The 17,732-nt window shown below is 37.0% G+C and overlaps 1 protein-coding gene across 6 annotated transcripts in view; it reads left to right on the top strand.

The window, feature by feature from the left end:
* Positions 1-17,732, top strand: part of SMAD5 (SMAD family member 5) — a 50,131-nt gene that overhangs the window by 5,385 nt on the left and 27,014 nt on the right. For 3 of the 6 annotated variants that reach the window (XM_033181144.1, XM_033181145.1, XM_033181148.1), the window contains exon 2: positions 15,189-15,760. In XM_033181144.1, the coding sequence (XP_033037035.1) occupies positions 15,358-15,760 (403 nt within the window). In that variant the 5' untranslated portion in view covers positions 15,189-15,357. Of the gene's footprint in view, positions 1-203; positions 416-9,064; positions 9,140-14,263; positions 14,348-15,188; positions 15,761-17,732 lie in introns of all 6 variants that reach the window. The other 3 variants (XM_033181147.1, XM_033181146.1, XM_033181149.1) reach the window with 2 other exon arrangements.

Genomic DNA, 17,732 nt, shown 5'->3' with positions numbered 1-17,732 from the left:
CACAGAGAGAATAGGCAAGAAGATTATGCAGTGACAAGTATTGGGAATCATGAGTTCAGCTCCTGAAGGGCTTTGAAATCAGCTATGAGAACTTCTGATGTCTTTGGAAATCGGGAGCCACAGTTGAGGAAAGTGGTGATTTAAATGTTTCTCTGTGAAAATAATTTTGGCGCCCATGTAATTGTATCCTGTCTTTCTTGTAGATGTTCCTGTAAAGAATAGGATTTCTGAATCTAGAAGAGCTGTGAGCAGACATGCTTTTGGTTTCCTTTTCCTCTCTGCGTGCAGTTGTGAATGTGGCTTACAAGTTTTATAACAGTTGTATACCTGGATCTAGGGATGGTTTGACAGCGATGGTGGTGGTTGTCTACTTGCTGACACTTGGTGAATACTATTGATAATTAGAACCACAAGGGTAAGAGATTTTTAAAGCTTTACCCCCACATCTTCCCTGCCCCCAAAAGTTACCCTTAGGTTGTATGTATGCAAGTGTCTTTCTTCCATTGCAGGGGATCTTGAGCACCTTGGTTCTCAAGCCTGCTGCGTGGTCTGAGATTCTTGTTAAAAATGTGGGCGATAAGGCCCTCTGCCAAGCCTAGTGAATCTGAATTTTGAGGGCTGGTTCTAAGGAATTTGTTTATTTAAAAACCCATGTCCGATTCTTTTATACAGGTTTGAATTAGAATGCGACGGGTTGCGACCCATATGGGCATTTATTTTCATGGGATGATGTGCTCAGGAGATTTTGTTTTGGCCAATAGTGTTGAGGAAAATTTGGGGAATTGGTTTGCTTGCCTTTTTATTTCAGATTGAAGCAGTCATAGAGATCTTGGAGCAGAAAGTGAAGGAGTTGTTTCTGTGAATTTACTTTAGAAATCTGGATATGAGCTCTGTGTGTGTGTGTGTGTCTTTATGTCTGTATGTGTGTCTGGATGTATGTGTGTCTCGGGGAAGGTATTGAAGTCAGTTTGTGTGGGTGTTTATTATGAAAGTTGGTCAGGATGTAGTACTTCCATGACCTGAGATAAGAACGGGACCTTTGGGTTATTGATTTAACATGAATTCATTTGAAATAGAAGCCTTGTAAAGCTTACCAGCATTTTATTGTATGGTTAATGTGTATAAAACTTAACCCTGAATCTTCCTTTAGCTTTCTTATCTGCATTTTCCAAATCAGTTGATGTCAAACCCCATTCTTCCAATTGTCCAGACTGATACCTTGGAATCATTGTTAACTCCTTTGTTCTCACACACCCCATGATCTCCTTCATCAGGAAGCTTACTGTCTTTCATATGTCTGCTGCTCACCACCCCACTGCTGTCACCTTGGTCTAAGCCATCGTCATCTTTCCCTCCTCCCCTAGATTACTGCATCTCTGAACTGGTCTCTCTGCTTTTATCATTGCTGTCCATCCCTCCTCCTGCTTATTCTCAGCATACCAGCCAGGATTTATTTGTTTGTTTATTTTGAGACAGAGTCTTGCACTGTCACCCAGGCTGCAGTGCAGTGGCGCGATCTTGGCTTACTGCTACCTTGACCTCCTGGGCTCAAGTGATCCTCCCACCTCAGCCTCCCAAGTAGCTGGGATCACAGGCATGTGCCACGGCACCTGACTAATTTTTAAATGTATTTTAATTTTTTTTTTTTTTTTTTTTTGTAGAGACGGAGTTTTACTATGTTGCCCAGGCTAGGCTCAAACCCCTGAGCTCAAGTAATCTTCCTGCCTCGGCCTTCCAAAGTACTGGGATTACAGGCTAGTGAGCCACCACACCTGGCCCAGGATAACTGTTATTTATTTATTTATTTTTGAGACAAAGTCTCACTCTGTCGGCCAGACTAGAGTGCAGTGGCTCACTGCAACCTCTGCCTCCTCTGGGCTCAAGCAATTCTCCTTCCTCAGCCTCCCAAGTAGCTGCGATTACAGGCATATACCACCACACCTGGCTAATTTTTGTATTTTTCGTAGAGATGGAGTTTCACCATGTTGGCCAGGCTGGTCTTGAACTCCTGACCTCAGGTAATCTGCCCACCTCGGCCCAGGATAATTCTTTAATAATGTAAGTTGAGAACTATCATGTCTGTTCTCAGAGCTCTCCACTGAGTCCTCAGTTTCGTTAGACTATTGTAAAAGCTAAAGCCTTTATATCCAGCATGGCCATTCTGGCTCTCTGGTACCTCTTTGACCCCACTCGTTACCTTTTCCCCCTTGTACACTGTATTCTCAGGCTATACTGGTCTTCTAACTCCTTAAGTATACCAGACATGCTCTTACCTTAGGATCTTTGCATTGCCTGTTGCCTTTACCTGTAGTGGTTTTCCCCCAGATACATGCCTATTGGCTCACTCTTTTATATCCTTAAAATTTCAACTCAGCTGGCACTTTCTTGGTGTGACCCAGCCCAGCCACCCTGTTTAAAATTATACCTTTCCTCCAGGACTTCTTGCCCATCTTCCCCTGTTTTAAATTTTCTCTATAGCACTTTTCACCTAACAAACATACCGTTTAGTATATCTTGTTGGCCTCCTCCTGCTGGAATATAAGCTAAAAGAGGACAAGTGTTTTGGTCCCTTTTATTAACTTCTATATTCCCAGCTCCTAAAATGCTACCTTAATAAATACTCTTTTGGATGAATGACTTGAATGAATTTAACAAGTTATTGTAATGTATGCGGTACTGTTTTTTAAAGATTATATTCTAGTGTGAGAGACAGAAATAAAGTAAATGAACAAATTATTGTGAATCAGTTAATACTGTGATAAAATGAACATAGTATTGGATTAGAGATTAGGGAAAATCTACTTTATATAGGATTACAGGGTGATCAGGGAAGGTATCTGGGATGAGACCTAAAGCTGAGACTTAAATAATGATAGAGCTAAATATTAGTGGCCAGGGATTAAGAAAAGTGGTATAAGCAGAAAATGGCATTTGTAATATCTGAGGTTCAAAAGACATTCCAGTATAGGAAGATAAATGCTTTTGAAGAATGAATTCTTACTAATATTTATTGGGAGCGGGAATAATGCTTCTGGAGTTTTATTTCATTGTTTTGAGGAGCAACAACTCATTTGTAGTAAGAGGACACACTGTGAAAAGTGCTAGATACCTGGATTACATGCCCTTCCTTTGTCTCTCTGTGTTTCTGTAATAACTTGAGTGTATCTCATTGTGCTTACATATAGGGATATAGTTTGATATCTGTCGTGCTACGTTATTCTGTGAAGGGAGATTCTGTCCTGTTTGCATTTTTGCTATTCCCACTGTTCACTCACATAGTATCTTTGTATGGGACTTAGAAAAAGGCCTTCTCATTTATTTATTCCTTCACCCCTGCCCGGTCCTGATAAACCCCCGCATGTCCTACAGTGTCTGCTAGATAGTAGGTGCTCAATAAGTGTTTAATGATTCATGGCTATTATAGCTGCTGAGTCAGTTAATGCACATGTACTTAAAGAAGTAGGTGTACTTTATGATAATTGTTTCTGTATTTCTGTTGATTTACCTAGAGTCCTATAGTTACGGAAGTATTTGTACCTAGTTTCTGATTTGATTTTTCTTAGTTTCAACCTCCAAATTTGTATAACCCCAAGTATATTAGAGTGAATTGTTTTGAAGCATGAATGACTCGTGATAATGTGAATCCTCTCTTTAGTAAGAGTTCATAATATGGCTGAGGTATAGCTGCACTTTAGTTTTGAAACCTGTTTTTCCTCTGACTCTACAAGAAATAAGGTTTACTTTAAAAAATGTAGAATTGGATGAAGCAGAAAGTGAAAAGTACACCTAACCCCACCACCAGAGCTAATATCACATCCCCTTTCTTTCATTAGACAAATATTTATTGAGCATATGTATCACTAGGCTTACAATGATGAGTGAAAACAGATACAGCTGTTCTTGTGAAATTTACATTCTTGTGGGGACAGACTGGAAAGGTAAATGTAAAAACATAGGTGTGGTAAGTGCTACAAAGTAGGAGTATGTGATGCAGTAAGCATATAAGAGGGGGACTTCTTGCCAGGATGGTTTGGGAAGACTTCCCTGAAGAAGGGATGCTTGAGCTGAAAGAGGGGTGAGGTGTGTGTGTGTTTTGTAATGTGATAGGTTCATTTATAATTCATGAGATACCATAATTTTATAAGGTTTTCATTTATGGCTGAGGTACCACTGCATCTCTTTTGATTTACTAGTGACATTCTGTGTTGTTCAATCAGCGATTGCAGTTTTTCAGAAGAATCAGGGAACCTCACATACACAGGAATTTCTAAATATTATTACCTTGGTTTTCTTTCTAGCTTTGAGGTCATTTCTCTAAGAAATGACAAAATGCATCAATAAAAGGGTATTATCAAGTCAAGTCTTCATAAACCAAAGGTATACTATGAAAGGCCAAGATAATAGCAGATAATGGGTTCATAGCTGTTAAGTCCCTCCAGTTCCTAGTGTAAGAAGTAGCATACATTCCTGTCTGTTCAATTATTGGTTCTCTGTGCTTGGTGTACATTTTTTTAAACTCAATTTTAATGCCCTATTTCTGTTGGCTATCATATGGAAATAAATCTAGGATAAAACTAAGTGATAGGTTAAATGGCATATGAAATTCTTGATAGCACCTGTTCTTTTTTCTATTACTCTCTAAGATCTTACAGAGATTACGGGTAGTGTCTTTTAAGCCTGAGTTCCTAGCATGGAGTATTCCTGACATACACTAGTGGGCACCCAATAAATTTTGAGTAAATCAAATATCTCCTCTGTCTAATATCAGAGTTCATCTCTCCAATTCATATGATCCTCAAAATCTACGTATTTATTCCTTTTTTCCTTGAGCTTTTCTCTTCTTCCGCTTTCCAGTTATACTGTTCTTTCTGTTCCATGTATGTACTCTAAATACCTCATAAACCAGAGGTATACTATGAAAGGCCAAGATAATAGCAGATAATGGATTCATTATCTGAGTCTGAAAGTGTTTGATCACTCAGATTTAATTCCATTCATTCATACGGCAGTTTTGATGAAAATTGACTGTCTCACCTAACACAAATTGTCCTGTGGGTTTCCTAATGGGATTTTAGATTTAGATTTTGGGGGATTCTCTGGTTTTCCAGCTAGAAGTAGAACTTTCCCTGAAAGGTTTCATGGACACTGTTGAGTTTAGTTTGTGTTTTTCTTTTATGATGCTCATGGTTAGCCCATTCTGAATTATTGTAACAAGGCTTGGCTTTTAAAGAAAAGGCTGTTTGACACTTAACATTCTGAAAGTTTGGTTTAATACGGCCCTAGTAAGAGCAAAAAAGAGAAAGCAGAATTTGTCTTCTCTCCCTGATTATGTTATTGAAATAAGACTAACATTTATAAACAACTGGTTTACTAATAGGTTTCTATGGAGGTTTATTGCAAAAGAAAATAGCTTGATGATTTAAGTTCTTTGAGGCCTATTGACTTTTTGGTTTTCTTAGTAACTAAATATATTATCTCTATATCTTTAGATATATATTAATATATCTTACTATATTGGTATATATTAATATATATTATTCCCACTGGTGTACTTTAGGATAGGTATGTTAGGTGACTGAAGATGAGGATTACAGAGGTGCAAATAGAATCTGCTCAAAAGCCAGATTGTCTAGGGCATTATTTCACCTATGTGGACTGTCAAATGCATCTTCCCTTGACTTACTAGAGAACTCAGAAGTAAGCAAGCCCCGGAGCACCTGAGAGTGCCAAGGATACAAGTCATGTATTCTATGCTAATTAGGTTCTTTTTGAGACAGAAGGAAAGTTCATTTTCTTTAGGTAATTTGTCAAGTTTCTCCAAAAGCAACACTGAGGAATATAGGAAAAGCTATGAGAAATACAGAAAGAGAAAAGAAAAAAAAGAGTTAAAAGAATGAGAACAAAGGAAGGGGGTTGAATGACAGATACTGGTGGCAAGTGATGGGGAACATCAGAAAGGACTTTGAGAGAGGAAAAAAGAAAAAGCTACCGTATTTCTTCTAAGATGTACTTTTGTTTTTCACCTCATAACATAACAGTAACTGTCATACAGTTAATGGCGTCTGAGTATTGCTTTTGGCCAGGTGGCAGTTTTGATCTAGTTGTCATTGTACAGGCATAGCTCTGACTTGCTGTTTCTGTTGCTGTCATTTCAGTCTCAGTGTGGACATTGTTTTAACTTCTCATGTTGAGTAATTGCCACTTAAAATATTTTCTTAGTTGTTGTTTTCACATCTTCATTTACGTGCTCTAGGAGCACCAAACAGGCACCAGTATCAAAATTTGCAGGATGGTTGTCAGTGGCTTGAAAGACGGTCCTGGAGCAATGTCAGAACATTCTTCATACTTACATTGTTGATGGCAGAAGGATGATACTGTGAAGAAAAATTTTAAGTGATAAGAAAGCATTGGCCGGGCACGTGGCTCACGCTTGTAATCCCGGCACTTTGGGAGGCCGAGGTGGGCGGATCACGAGGTCAGGAGATTGAGACCATCCTGGCTAACATGGTGAAACCCCATCTCTACTAAAAATACAAAAAATTAGCCGGTCCTGGTGGCAGGGGCCGGTAGTCCCAGCTATACTCTGGAGGCTGAGGCAGGAGAATGGCATGAACCCTGGAGGCGGAGCTTGCAGTGAGCCGAGATCGCGCCACAGCACTTCAGCCTGGGTGACAGAGCGAGACTCCACCTCAAAAAAAAAAAAAAAAAAAGAAAGCATTAAGCTGTTTAATTTGCAGCTTTTTCTTCCTTCAGGGTTCATAAAATAATGCAGACTCTTAAAGTACATGACTGTATGTTTGTTGAAATAAAGGAGTCCAATTATTTATTTAAAGTCCTCAGCCTGATAGTGACAATGTTCATGATTATTACAACAATAATAACTACAGTTGCCCTTTATTGAGTGTGCACTGTGTACTGAGTTAAGTGTTTCTCACTTAATTCTCGGAACCTTTTAGGGCTGTGGTATTCATGATACAAAATAGGAAGAAATGGAGATTTTGGGTGTAAGTGCTAGATCCAGAATTTGAACCTAAGTTTATTAGGCTTCAAATCAGGTGCTATAGCTCCTTATCCTGGTAAATAAAATATTACTTTGTGAAAGACATAGAAGTTTTTATGCTTAAGATAAAATTGTCTCCCTTCATCCTTCTCCCCAGAAGGTCATATGCTGACTTCCTTTTAGCAGCCTTTACATCTTTAGGTCAACTCCATTCTGCACTGTGTATCGTAGATAGATATGGGCACATTTCAGTTGTTCTATTAATTTGTAACTATTTAGAGTTAGTCTGGATCTGATTTATATTTCAACTGTTTATTATCTAGCTTAGTGCCTTGCCTTTTATAGGCACTCAGTAAATATGTGTTGTATAAATAAGGCTATAATAAGAGGGAGCTTAAGTTTAGCACTGGTTATTATGTATATTTGTGCCTCAGTAGATTCTGAAAGCATTTAGAAAAGGAGTATAGAGGACCAAAATTTAGCTGTCCAGTAATCTGTAATGTGTAAAGACTGTAGTTGCTAAATACAGTCTTTTGGGATTTTTCTCTATTATTGGAATAAGTGTAGAGATGATGTAGAAATGGGGTGTTAGACACATAGCTGATTTAAATTGAAGATGGGTGTTCTCAGTGTTTCTAAATTTGTTTTATTTAGTGAAAGGCAAAGGGGGCATGAAAAATTAAATCAGCTTTTCAGGAAAGAGACTCATAAAATTTTCAGAGGTATTGCAGCTTCACTTGTGGCTCGTGTAGCATGTGCTAATATATGCAAATCAGAACGTATTTTATTTTTTGTATACATAATGAGAAATTTTTTCATAACTGAGTACTTATGTGAGGATACTAAAGTAAATCTATTGCTGTAACCCAAGCTGTCTGATTGTTTTATTTCAAATTGTGGACCAAGGTGTTATTTTGAATATGGTATAGTCTGCAGAAAAGACTATAGGACAAAATGCATCCATTATATGGGTACTATAAAGAAGTTTTAATCTCAGTTTAGCAATTTTACTTTTACTATAGGTGGTTTAGTTCCTTCAGAAACCTAGGTGTTAAATAGTAAGAAAATAGATGAGTGAAATATGATTGCACCATTAAAGGCATTTTAAAAAAATCTATATATTGGGGTGAGGGAAGGGCAAATGCTTGTGGTGTTAAATGGAAAATGCAGAATACCAAGTAGTATCATGGTATATCCTGTTATGGGCAGTTGTGGGCAAGACTATATATATGCAGAGGAAACAAATATAAGCATACCATATGTTAATGGTATGATTATTGGTGAGTATACTTAGGAAAAATATTTTTTAAGGAAAAACATTTTTTAAAAAGTGATACGTTGTCTCATCATTTCTGAGATCATTGTGTTCTAGTGATAAGTGTGCTAAAAATGTCCTAATGATAATTAGAAAGGCTTTGGAGTAAGACCACCATAAAAAAAAAAAAAATTTTATGCAGTGGTAGTAAGCAGATAGATAAACCTTTCATTCCTGCTGATTGACTTAGCACAAACCTGAAAAGGTTGGGTTAAAGTTGATAGGTTGATGACATACATTAAGTGGTATAAAAATAAGTTTGAAAATGCGCAAATTAAGCTGGATTATTCTTCATCCCTTAAACTGTACAATCTTATGATAATATTTAACAATTTGAATGTTTTGGAGACGTCAAGGGAATATGGAGAACAATTAGAGACCTTTAAGGGAAGAAAATTCCTTGGCAGGCAGCTTTCTTTTTAGGAGGCAGTGTGTACAGTGGTTAGGAATATAGATTTTGCAGCTGGACTGCCAGGGTTCAATTCTCAGCTCTGTTTCTTGCTATCTGTATAATTAAGCAAGTTGCATTTAATTTCCGTTTGCCTGTTTTCTCATCTGTAAAATGAGAATAATGGAATTTACTTTATATGGCTGTTTTGAAATTTAATGATTTTTGGTTTCTAAATGTAAAGTCCTTAACAGTACTTGGCATAGTGAGTGCTCAATAAATGTTAGTGGTTTATTATTATTATTACCATTATCAAAGGAATATTATGATTCCTTTGCTTAAGCAATTGATTTTGTTTTAGAAAGGAAGCTGTTGAAATTATTGAAGTACCTGTTGCTATATTCTAAGAAAGTAAAATGTCCAGACATCTGCCTCTGTAAGTAGCCTTTTAAGATCATTCATGCCCCTCTGTTTCTTTAGTCAGTAACAATGCAGCCCATGTTTTATGCCCTCTATAGAGAATTTCATTTAAAATGAAACCACTGAAAATTGTAGACCACCATTTTATACTAAATGGTGAGTAAAAGGTCTGATTTTATCTTGAAGAATGAAACTAAAATTCTAGGAAAACATTAGCTTATAGTAACTGTAAACATGCATAAATTGTTACAATGAACAAATAATGGATCAAGTGTGAATGGATAAACAATTTTTCTCACAAAATAATTCGGTATCATGATATGACAGTCTTTAATTTGACATTTGTGGCATTAGCTTTAAGTTGTTTTCTTTAAGTTGTTTTTTTTTGCAAAAATATAAAAATGTATATACATTTTTTCAAGGACCTCTGTTAATTATTTGATAGTCAAACTTTTCTTACCCACCCCCCAACAAAGAATGTCTTGCTTACTGATTACTATGAAAGTGGTAGATTCTCCAAGCTCAGTGTTCCTCATTCATGCATCAAGACTACAAAAAAGCACAAACTAATACATAGAAAACATGGAGAATCTTATAATCTTCTGTACAACATTTACAAACAGGCAAAACTATACAAGACATCACTTCCCCATGGGTCTTGGGGACAAACAAAACCTCAAATATGTTGATGCTTATGCTGCTTACTGTCCCCTGAGTAACTGAGTCTCTAACCCAGGAGCCTCATGTCCTTTGGCAACATCCAGAAGACAGTAACAGACTAACTTGTAAGTGGAGTAAAATTAAATCCTAGATCCTATATTGTTTGCCATCATTTTTATAAACTTTGGAAATCTTGGAATTTTTGCAAAATCTGTAGTCTCACGGTTCATGAGCCATTATGGTGAGGGAGACACTTGTGAATAGGGACTGATTTTATAAGTGATCAGTCACAAGTATGTTTTTAAAATATTTTTATTTTTATTTATTTATTTATTTTTTTGAGGCAGAGTCTCGCTGTGTCGCCCAGGCTGGAGTGCAGTGGCCTGATATCAGCTCACTGCAAACTCCGCCTCCCGGGTTCACGCCATTCTCCTGCCTCAGCCTCCCGAGTAGCTGGGACTACAGGCGCCTGCCACTGTGCCGGGCTAGTTTTTTGTATTTTTTTTAGTAGAGACGGGGTTTCATCGTGTTATCCAGAGTGGTCTCGATCTCCTGACCTCGTGATCCGCCCGACTCGGCCTCCCAAAGTGCTGGGATTACAGGCTTGAGCCACCGCGCCCGGCCTAAAATATTTTTTAAAATTGAAATAATCATATAGTAAAGCACACACATTTTAAGTGTATAGCTTAATGAAGTCATATGCAGAAGTCATCTGTAGAAGTCATCTTCTACATATGCATGTCATCATCACCCAGATCAAAATAAGGAAAATTTCTAGCTCCCTAGAAGGCTGTCTCATGACCCTTTTAGTACTCTTCTGGCCTTGATGGCATAGGGTAGTTTTGCCTGTTTTTAAATGTTGTGTAATCTTTCCCTCAGAATATATGAGAATTCTCCATGTTTTACATATACTAGTTCTTTCTGTAGCTGTGAAGTATTCCATTTTATGAATTTATTACCAGTATTTACCTGCTCTACTGCTGATGAATATTTGGGTTCCAGTTTGGGGCTATTATAAATAAAGTTGTTAGGAACATGTACTTGTCTTTTGGTAGACACAACACTCATTTCTGTTGGATATATACCTAGGAATGGAATTGCTGGGTCATAGGGATCTATGTTTAGCATTAGTGGATACTGTCAAACAGTTTTCTAAAGTGACTGGACTAACGTGTATTCCTACTATCAACATATGAGAGTTCCAGTTGTTCTGTATTATCATGAACAGTTAATCTTTTTCTTTTTTTTCTTCTTTTTTTTAAGTGTAGCCATTCTGGTAGGTACCGAGTGAGATTTTACTGTGGTAGTTTTTGTTTTCTTTTTGCATTCATGTGATAACTAATGATATTGAGCCTATTTTCCCATCCAGTGGCTATTTTAATGTCCTCTTTTGTGAAGGATCTGTTCAGATCTTTTGACTCTTCACTAGTTAATTTTTATGATGAATTTTTTTTCCTTTTGTGACTTTGTAAGTTGAGACGTAGATAATGAGTACTTGGGTAGCTTGCACATACCACTTTACCAGTTTGGGAAGTATAGAAAACATTTTTAGAAATAATTTCATCAAAAGTGCTAAATTTTTTAGTCATTTCATATTTAAAGAGTTGAGTGTGAGATTTGCTCCTCTCCCTGTGCTAGTTTTACTAGTAAGAGTTCTAGCTTTTTAAAACTGACACCTGTTGTTCTTTTTGAAACTAATCTCTTGAAATTTAGTGGCATACCCATTCACCAAACTCACTGGCCTTTTCTTTGTTTACATTCTCTTTAAACTCTACCATATGTTTAATCTTTTGCAGTACCATTGTATCTAGTTCTATCTTTTTAATAATGCATTATCAGTAACTCATTAGGAAACTCTTTCCTAACAGTGAATGCTTCCTAATATTTAGGTGTTTACTTACTGTTCTTTTCACTGTTGAAAACATATATATATATATTTGTTTCAGCTCTTTGTGCAAAATCTTAAATCTGTTTCTCATCTTTACCTGACTAAACTTGTATCTCCAGTCATGACCTTTTCCCAGTGGAGTTTACCACCATCTCTACTGACAAAGCTGCCTTATGGTGTTTTTAATTCTGTGGGTAGAATTCTCATTTTATCATTATCTTAGTCAACGTGGGTTTAAAATTTGAAGTTATCTCTAATTTCAAGGTACAGTTAGTAGAAAAATCAGTGACCATTCATTAAGTATCATAGTGTGTGTTATGGCACATGGAATGGTCCAGGTGCTGAAGAATACTTCTTAGGAGGATTTTGTACTGTATTTGGGAAGTTAGGATATTATTTGTGTCTTATTAATTAGTTTTTATTATAAATATTCAATGACTATAGCCTCTTCAGCAAGGGGTGGTAAAGGAAGTCTTCACAAAAGGGGGATAGATTGGAGCCCATCATTAAGAATGACTAAGATTTCTCTTGGAAGACACAGATGGGCAGAAGGGCAGGGATTTGGATTGGATCAGAAGGTGTATATAGTGGAAGAGTAGTGGGCAAGGTTAGATTAGGATTAGATCTAGCCAGTCTCTTAAGTCTCGGTTCTTCTTCTTTCTGAATACTAATGATTATAATTCAATTTTGAATAGTACGGTTGAGTTTGTAAAGCTTGTGTTAGATAGACATTATTTATTACTTCAACATTTCTGTGACTTAGGAACCATCATCTCTATTTTACAGAAAAGTTAATAGGCTTTGAAAAAGTGATACTAGTAAAGAACAGAATCTGGTGGGCACAGTGGCTCAAGCCTTTAATGCCATCAACTTGGGAGGCCCATCATCTTGGGAGGCATATTTTTATTCTTTCATATCCTAGATATCCATAAAAATTTTTTTGTTTTAAGTTTGATATAGACATCCTTAGAAAGGTATATATATATTTTTACAAGTCGCTTTTTTTACTCATTTATTTGATAAACGGACACTATTCTAGGTCCAGGGAGGGCATCCAGTGGTTTTGAGGGCAGATGAGACTACCTGCATACTAACATTTCATTGGGGAAAACAAAAAGTAAATAAACAAAATTGATAATGTAATATCAGATTAGGGTAAATGCTATAAAAAACGAACAGGGTCACGGGGTAGTGAATGTTGTGAGAATGGGCTGTCATGCTATTTTCAATCAAGTGGTCAGGGAATTCCTCTTTCAGGAGGTGACCTTTGAACAACTGAATTAATTTGAGTGAGTATACTGCGTTAAGTTACAGGAGAAGAGAATTTCAGGGGAGGGAACATCAGATGCGAAGGCCTCAGGTAAAAATAACCTTAGAATACTTGAGAAATGGAAAGAAGTCAAGTGTGGTTAAATGCAATTAGGTAGGATAATGGTTAAGAAATGAGTAAGGAGAAGCCAAGGGCCTGATCATGTATGATACTGTATTCTGAATTCTGGTCTTGAAGCTCTTTTCTTTTTTTCCTCCCTCTTCCTTAACTGTTTCTCTGTTGCTCATACACATACTCTGTCACACATATGTACACCACCCTATCTAGCCCCCCATTGTATTCTAGTGTTCATGAATAAGGTATCAGTCAGCCAGGCCTGTCTCTTATCTAGCCTAGGAAATGCTCTGTTCATGTCTGCCTATATATACATATATATATATATTTGTTTGTTTGTTTGTTTGTGTGCCTTTGCCTTTGACATTTCCCATCTCATCTCAGACAGCCAAACCATGGTTTTACTTCCTGACCCACATGGATTTTATCATACATCCTTGATGTAGAGGCAACTGAGGTCAGCTCTTCTTACAGGTCGTTTAGTACATAACACTGTATACTCTGTGACCTGTTAGTGACAATTATGCTTTCATTCTCTTTGTTATTATTTCTCTAGTTTAATGTGGCCAGTTTTGTTTGCCTAGCAAAAATCATCCTATATAGGGCTGGGCAAGACAAGGCACAAGGCATATCCATACATAAGGAGGATATCTTTACTTCCCTGTACCCTTCCCCACCATGGTTCCAGCATAGCAGACTGGATAGCTGCCAGTAGTTGATCAGCATCCAGAACTGTATCTGGTACTTTAGCAGGCTCTCAGTAAGTATATTTTGAATGAATCAATTTATTGACTGTTGAGATTAAACCCTATTTGGCATAACTTTTTTTAAAAAGCCCTATCATGGCTATTCACAATACATGGGACGTAACAAAGAATCAATAATTATTTGTTGAGTGTATGTCAGTTTTAATTTACTCTGTGTGTTTACATTATCTTTATTTACTTTATGTTATTGTCTGGGCTTTAACTGAGCACATATATAGTTTGCTGGGAAGACACAACCCAGTCCAGAATAATATTGTTGCTAGAATTTTTCAAAGACAGATCTATAGCATTTGGCAATTTTAGGCACAAGAAAGGAAGCATCTTTTGTTACACTGTTTTTCCAAACATTATTCTTGTTACTTCAATAGGTATTTATTGTCTGTGGTTGGCTGTGTAGTGATCCGCAGGAGATCTTACACATTCTTTTTATTCTTTATTTAGAGATAGGGTCTCACTATATTGCTCAGACTGGACGTGATAGAATTCCTGGGCTCAAGTGATTCTCCCGAGTAACTGGGATTATAGGTGTGTGCCACTGAGCCTGGTTTTTACCAGCTTTTATCAGTGGAGTGCCTGTCACGTCCTCCTATCATCATCAGGAACTTCTTAATGGTGCAGAACAGTGGTTTACCTGGAGCAGGCTCATTAACCAATATGCTGAAAATATCACTTAAAACAAGCCAATAGGAATTATAAAATTAGAAACTGACCCTTTTAAAATGAATTTATTCTCTTTAAATTTATTCAACATACTTAGTTTTAAAAATAGATACTTGCCATTTTACTAGCAGTTATAATGATTTATTTCAGGGTTTGGTACATCTTATACAACCATGAATACAATCTGCATCTAATTATGTGACTTCAGTAGTATCATGGTTTTTGTCCAAACCTTCTCAGTCTGGGAAACATTTTTTAAAGAGAATAATGACGTTAGAGAAGAGCTGGATTTCTTTTAAGACTTCTTTTCAGATCAGGACATAATCACGTTCAAAACTGATGTAGCATGTAACATGGATTTCAGTGAATAAAAGTACTTCCGAATCAAATTTTAGAAGAGTGTTTTAGGGTTTAGTGGCCTAATCAAAGGGAGTCCAGAAGCTATTTTTGGATAATACATAGGAGGCAGAGCAACCTGGTTTTGCTTTTGGTTATCATTTGACATTGCCAGTGTCTTTCTTGTTCATATTATGGAGAAGGAATTGAGTGGTCGCAGAACTTTTGAAGAAAATTTATCAATTTTTTGTTTACTTTGTAATGCTTTTCTGTTCTTATTTAATAATAATATACTTTTCAATTATATTAATTTAAATGTATATAAATTGAATTGCTTTGAACTAGGATCTTTTCCCCCTTTCTCTTTCAGGACTCGACCCAATGAAAGAAGCATATGGCATTTGTGAAGATAAATGTCACTCCTCCCTTTTTAATTGGAACTTCTGCTTAGGACCTGTGTATGACGTTTCACCTGTGATCTGTTCTTTCAGTAGCCAGTGACTTTGAGTTACAGGAAGGTCTCTGAAGATTTGTATCAAATGACGTCAATGGCCAGCTTGTTTTCTTTTACTAGTCCAGCAGTAAAGCGATTGTTGGGCTGGAAACAAGGTGATGAGGAGGAGAAATGGGCAGAAAAGGCAGTTGATGCTTTGGTGAAGAAGCTAAAAAAGAAAAAGGGTGCCATGGAGGAACTGGAGAAAGCCTTGAGCAGTCCAGGACAGCCGAGTAAATGTGTCACTATTCCCAGATCTTTAGATGGACGCCTGCAGGTTTCTCACAGAAAAGGCTTACCCCATGTTATATATTGTCGTGTTTGGCGCTGGCCGGATTTGCAGAGTCATCATGAGCTAAAGCCGTTGGATATTTGTGAATTTCCTTTTGGATCTAAACAAAAAGAAGTTTGTATCAACCCATACCACTATAAGAGAGTGGAGAGTCCAGGTAGGTCTTACTCCTAAGAAGAATTTAGAAAAACAAAAACAAAAAACCTCTCTGCCTGATATGCATGTAACTAGATTTAGTAATAAAAATGTCATATTAGCTTTGTGTTTCCATCTTAAATATTCTAATCTTGGAAGGACTATTGGATTTTGAGTTTAGCTGTTTATATGCAGGTGATGCAATTCATTATTCACTGTAAGCACCCATATATATACTCTGCCTTTTCCTGTGGATGACCTGTCTCAGTTTTATTTAAAGCCTCAGCTCCAAGTGTGTACTATATCCCATTCCTTTTTGTCGAATAAAGAACTTTGTTTCTACAGTTATCATCCTTCTCTCCAGCATTATTTTCCCTTTCTGCCACAGTATTTCTGATAGCATACAGGCATGCCATGATACTACCCATCCTAAAATAAAACTTAAAAAAAATTCTGCTTTTCACCTCATTCACATAACCCAACCCCAATCACTGCACTGTTTCCACTGGTCCTTTTAGAGGATTCTCCGTTTATATTATCTTTATGTTTCATTTTTTTCTTGTGACCTCTCTAGTTAGACTTTCTTTCCTACCATTTAACTTGTCAAGCTCACTAGTGACTGCCTTTTTATAGGTCAAGGGGTAATTTTTCAGTCTTACCTTACTGTCCGTTCAACTGCATTTGATACAGTTGATCTCCTTCCATCCTACTCAAAACTTTTTCTCTGTTTGGCCCCTAAGACAGTATGCTACCCTGGTCTTCCTACCTCACTGACTGTTCTTGTCCCTCTTTGCTGGCGTATTCTGCTGTTTTCACAGGAGTCAGTCCATGGACCCTTTCTCCATTTATATTCTTTCTTTATGTGCTTTCATGCTGTCACATGTCTTAAGATTGTCTATAAGCTGATGCTCACATTTTGAAGTCAAGTCAACTTCTCCCTTGAGTTTTAGACTGGTGTATCCAGTAGCCTACTTGACACTTCCACTTGAATATTTGTTAAACATACCAAATGTAATATGTCTAAGCGAAACTTCAGTTTTTTCCTCTGGTTTTCCCTGTTGAAGTGAATGACAACAGCATTCATGTAATTGCTTATGCCGTAAACCACAAGTTCATCTTTTATTTTTCTTACTTAAGTCATATATTTAAAATATGAGCAAATGCTGTTTGCTGCACCTTCAAAATATATCTTGATAGTGTCACCTCTCATCATTTCTGACGCCACTACTTTAGTACAGTACATCATCATCATCACTTACCTTAAGTAGTGTCCTAATTGGTCTTTCTGTGTCTATTCTTCCCCTTAACCCATTGTGTTTTCTACACGAGAGCCAGAATGATTTTTTAAAAACATACTAAATCATGTCAGTTCCTACTGAAAACACTTTCAAGGCTGTCACACTTGAGATTTCTATAAGACTCTGTATGACCTATCCTCAGAGTTCTGTGTTTGTTGGACTTGCCATACTCCTGTTTCCAGGCTTTAACTCTTGCTGTTTACTTATTCTCCCCCAGAATCTTTCCATGGCACATTTTCTCATTCCATTCAGTCCTTGCTCAAATATCCCCATCACTAATTGACTCTGTATTAAATATTTATTTTGTTTATTGACTGACATGAGCAGAGTCTTCCTTTATTTCATTCATTACTCTATCCTTAGTGCTTAGAATAGTATATTGTTATCTGGCACTTGGTAGGTGATGCTCAGTAAATTTTTTTTGTAATGAATGGTATAAGCTGAGCTACTAGCTGAGTGCGTTAGTCATCTATTGCTGCATGACAAATTGCCACAAACTTAGTGGCTTAGCACAATGCGTGTTTATTACCTCACAGTTTCTTTGGGTGAGGAGTCCAATCACACTTAGTTGGGTCCTTTGCAAGGCACTGTAATTAAGGTGTTGGTTAGGGCCGAGGTCTTATCAGAAGCTCAGTTAGGGAAGGATCTGCTTTCAAGCCCATGTGATTATTGACAGATTCAGTTGCTTTCACATAG

The sequence above is a fragment of the Trachypithecus francoisi genome, unplaced genomic scaffold (genome assembly GCF_009764315.1).
Source record: "Trachypithecus francoisi isolate TF-2019V2 unplaced genomic scaffold, Tfra_2.0 Lachesis_group2, whole genome shotgun sequence".
Classification (NCBI taxonomy): domain Eukaryota; kingdom Metazoa; phylum Chordata; class Mammalia; order Primates; family Cercopithecidae; genus Trachypithecus; species Trachypithecus francoisi.
Note: the sequence above shows the minus strand (reverse complement) of the source record. Positions and strands in the feature narration are given on the sequence as shown.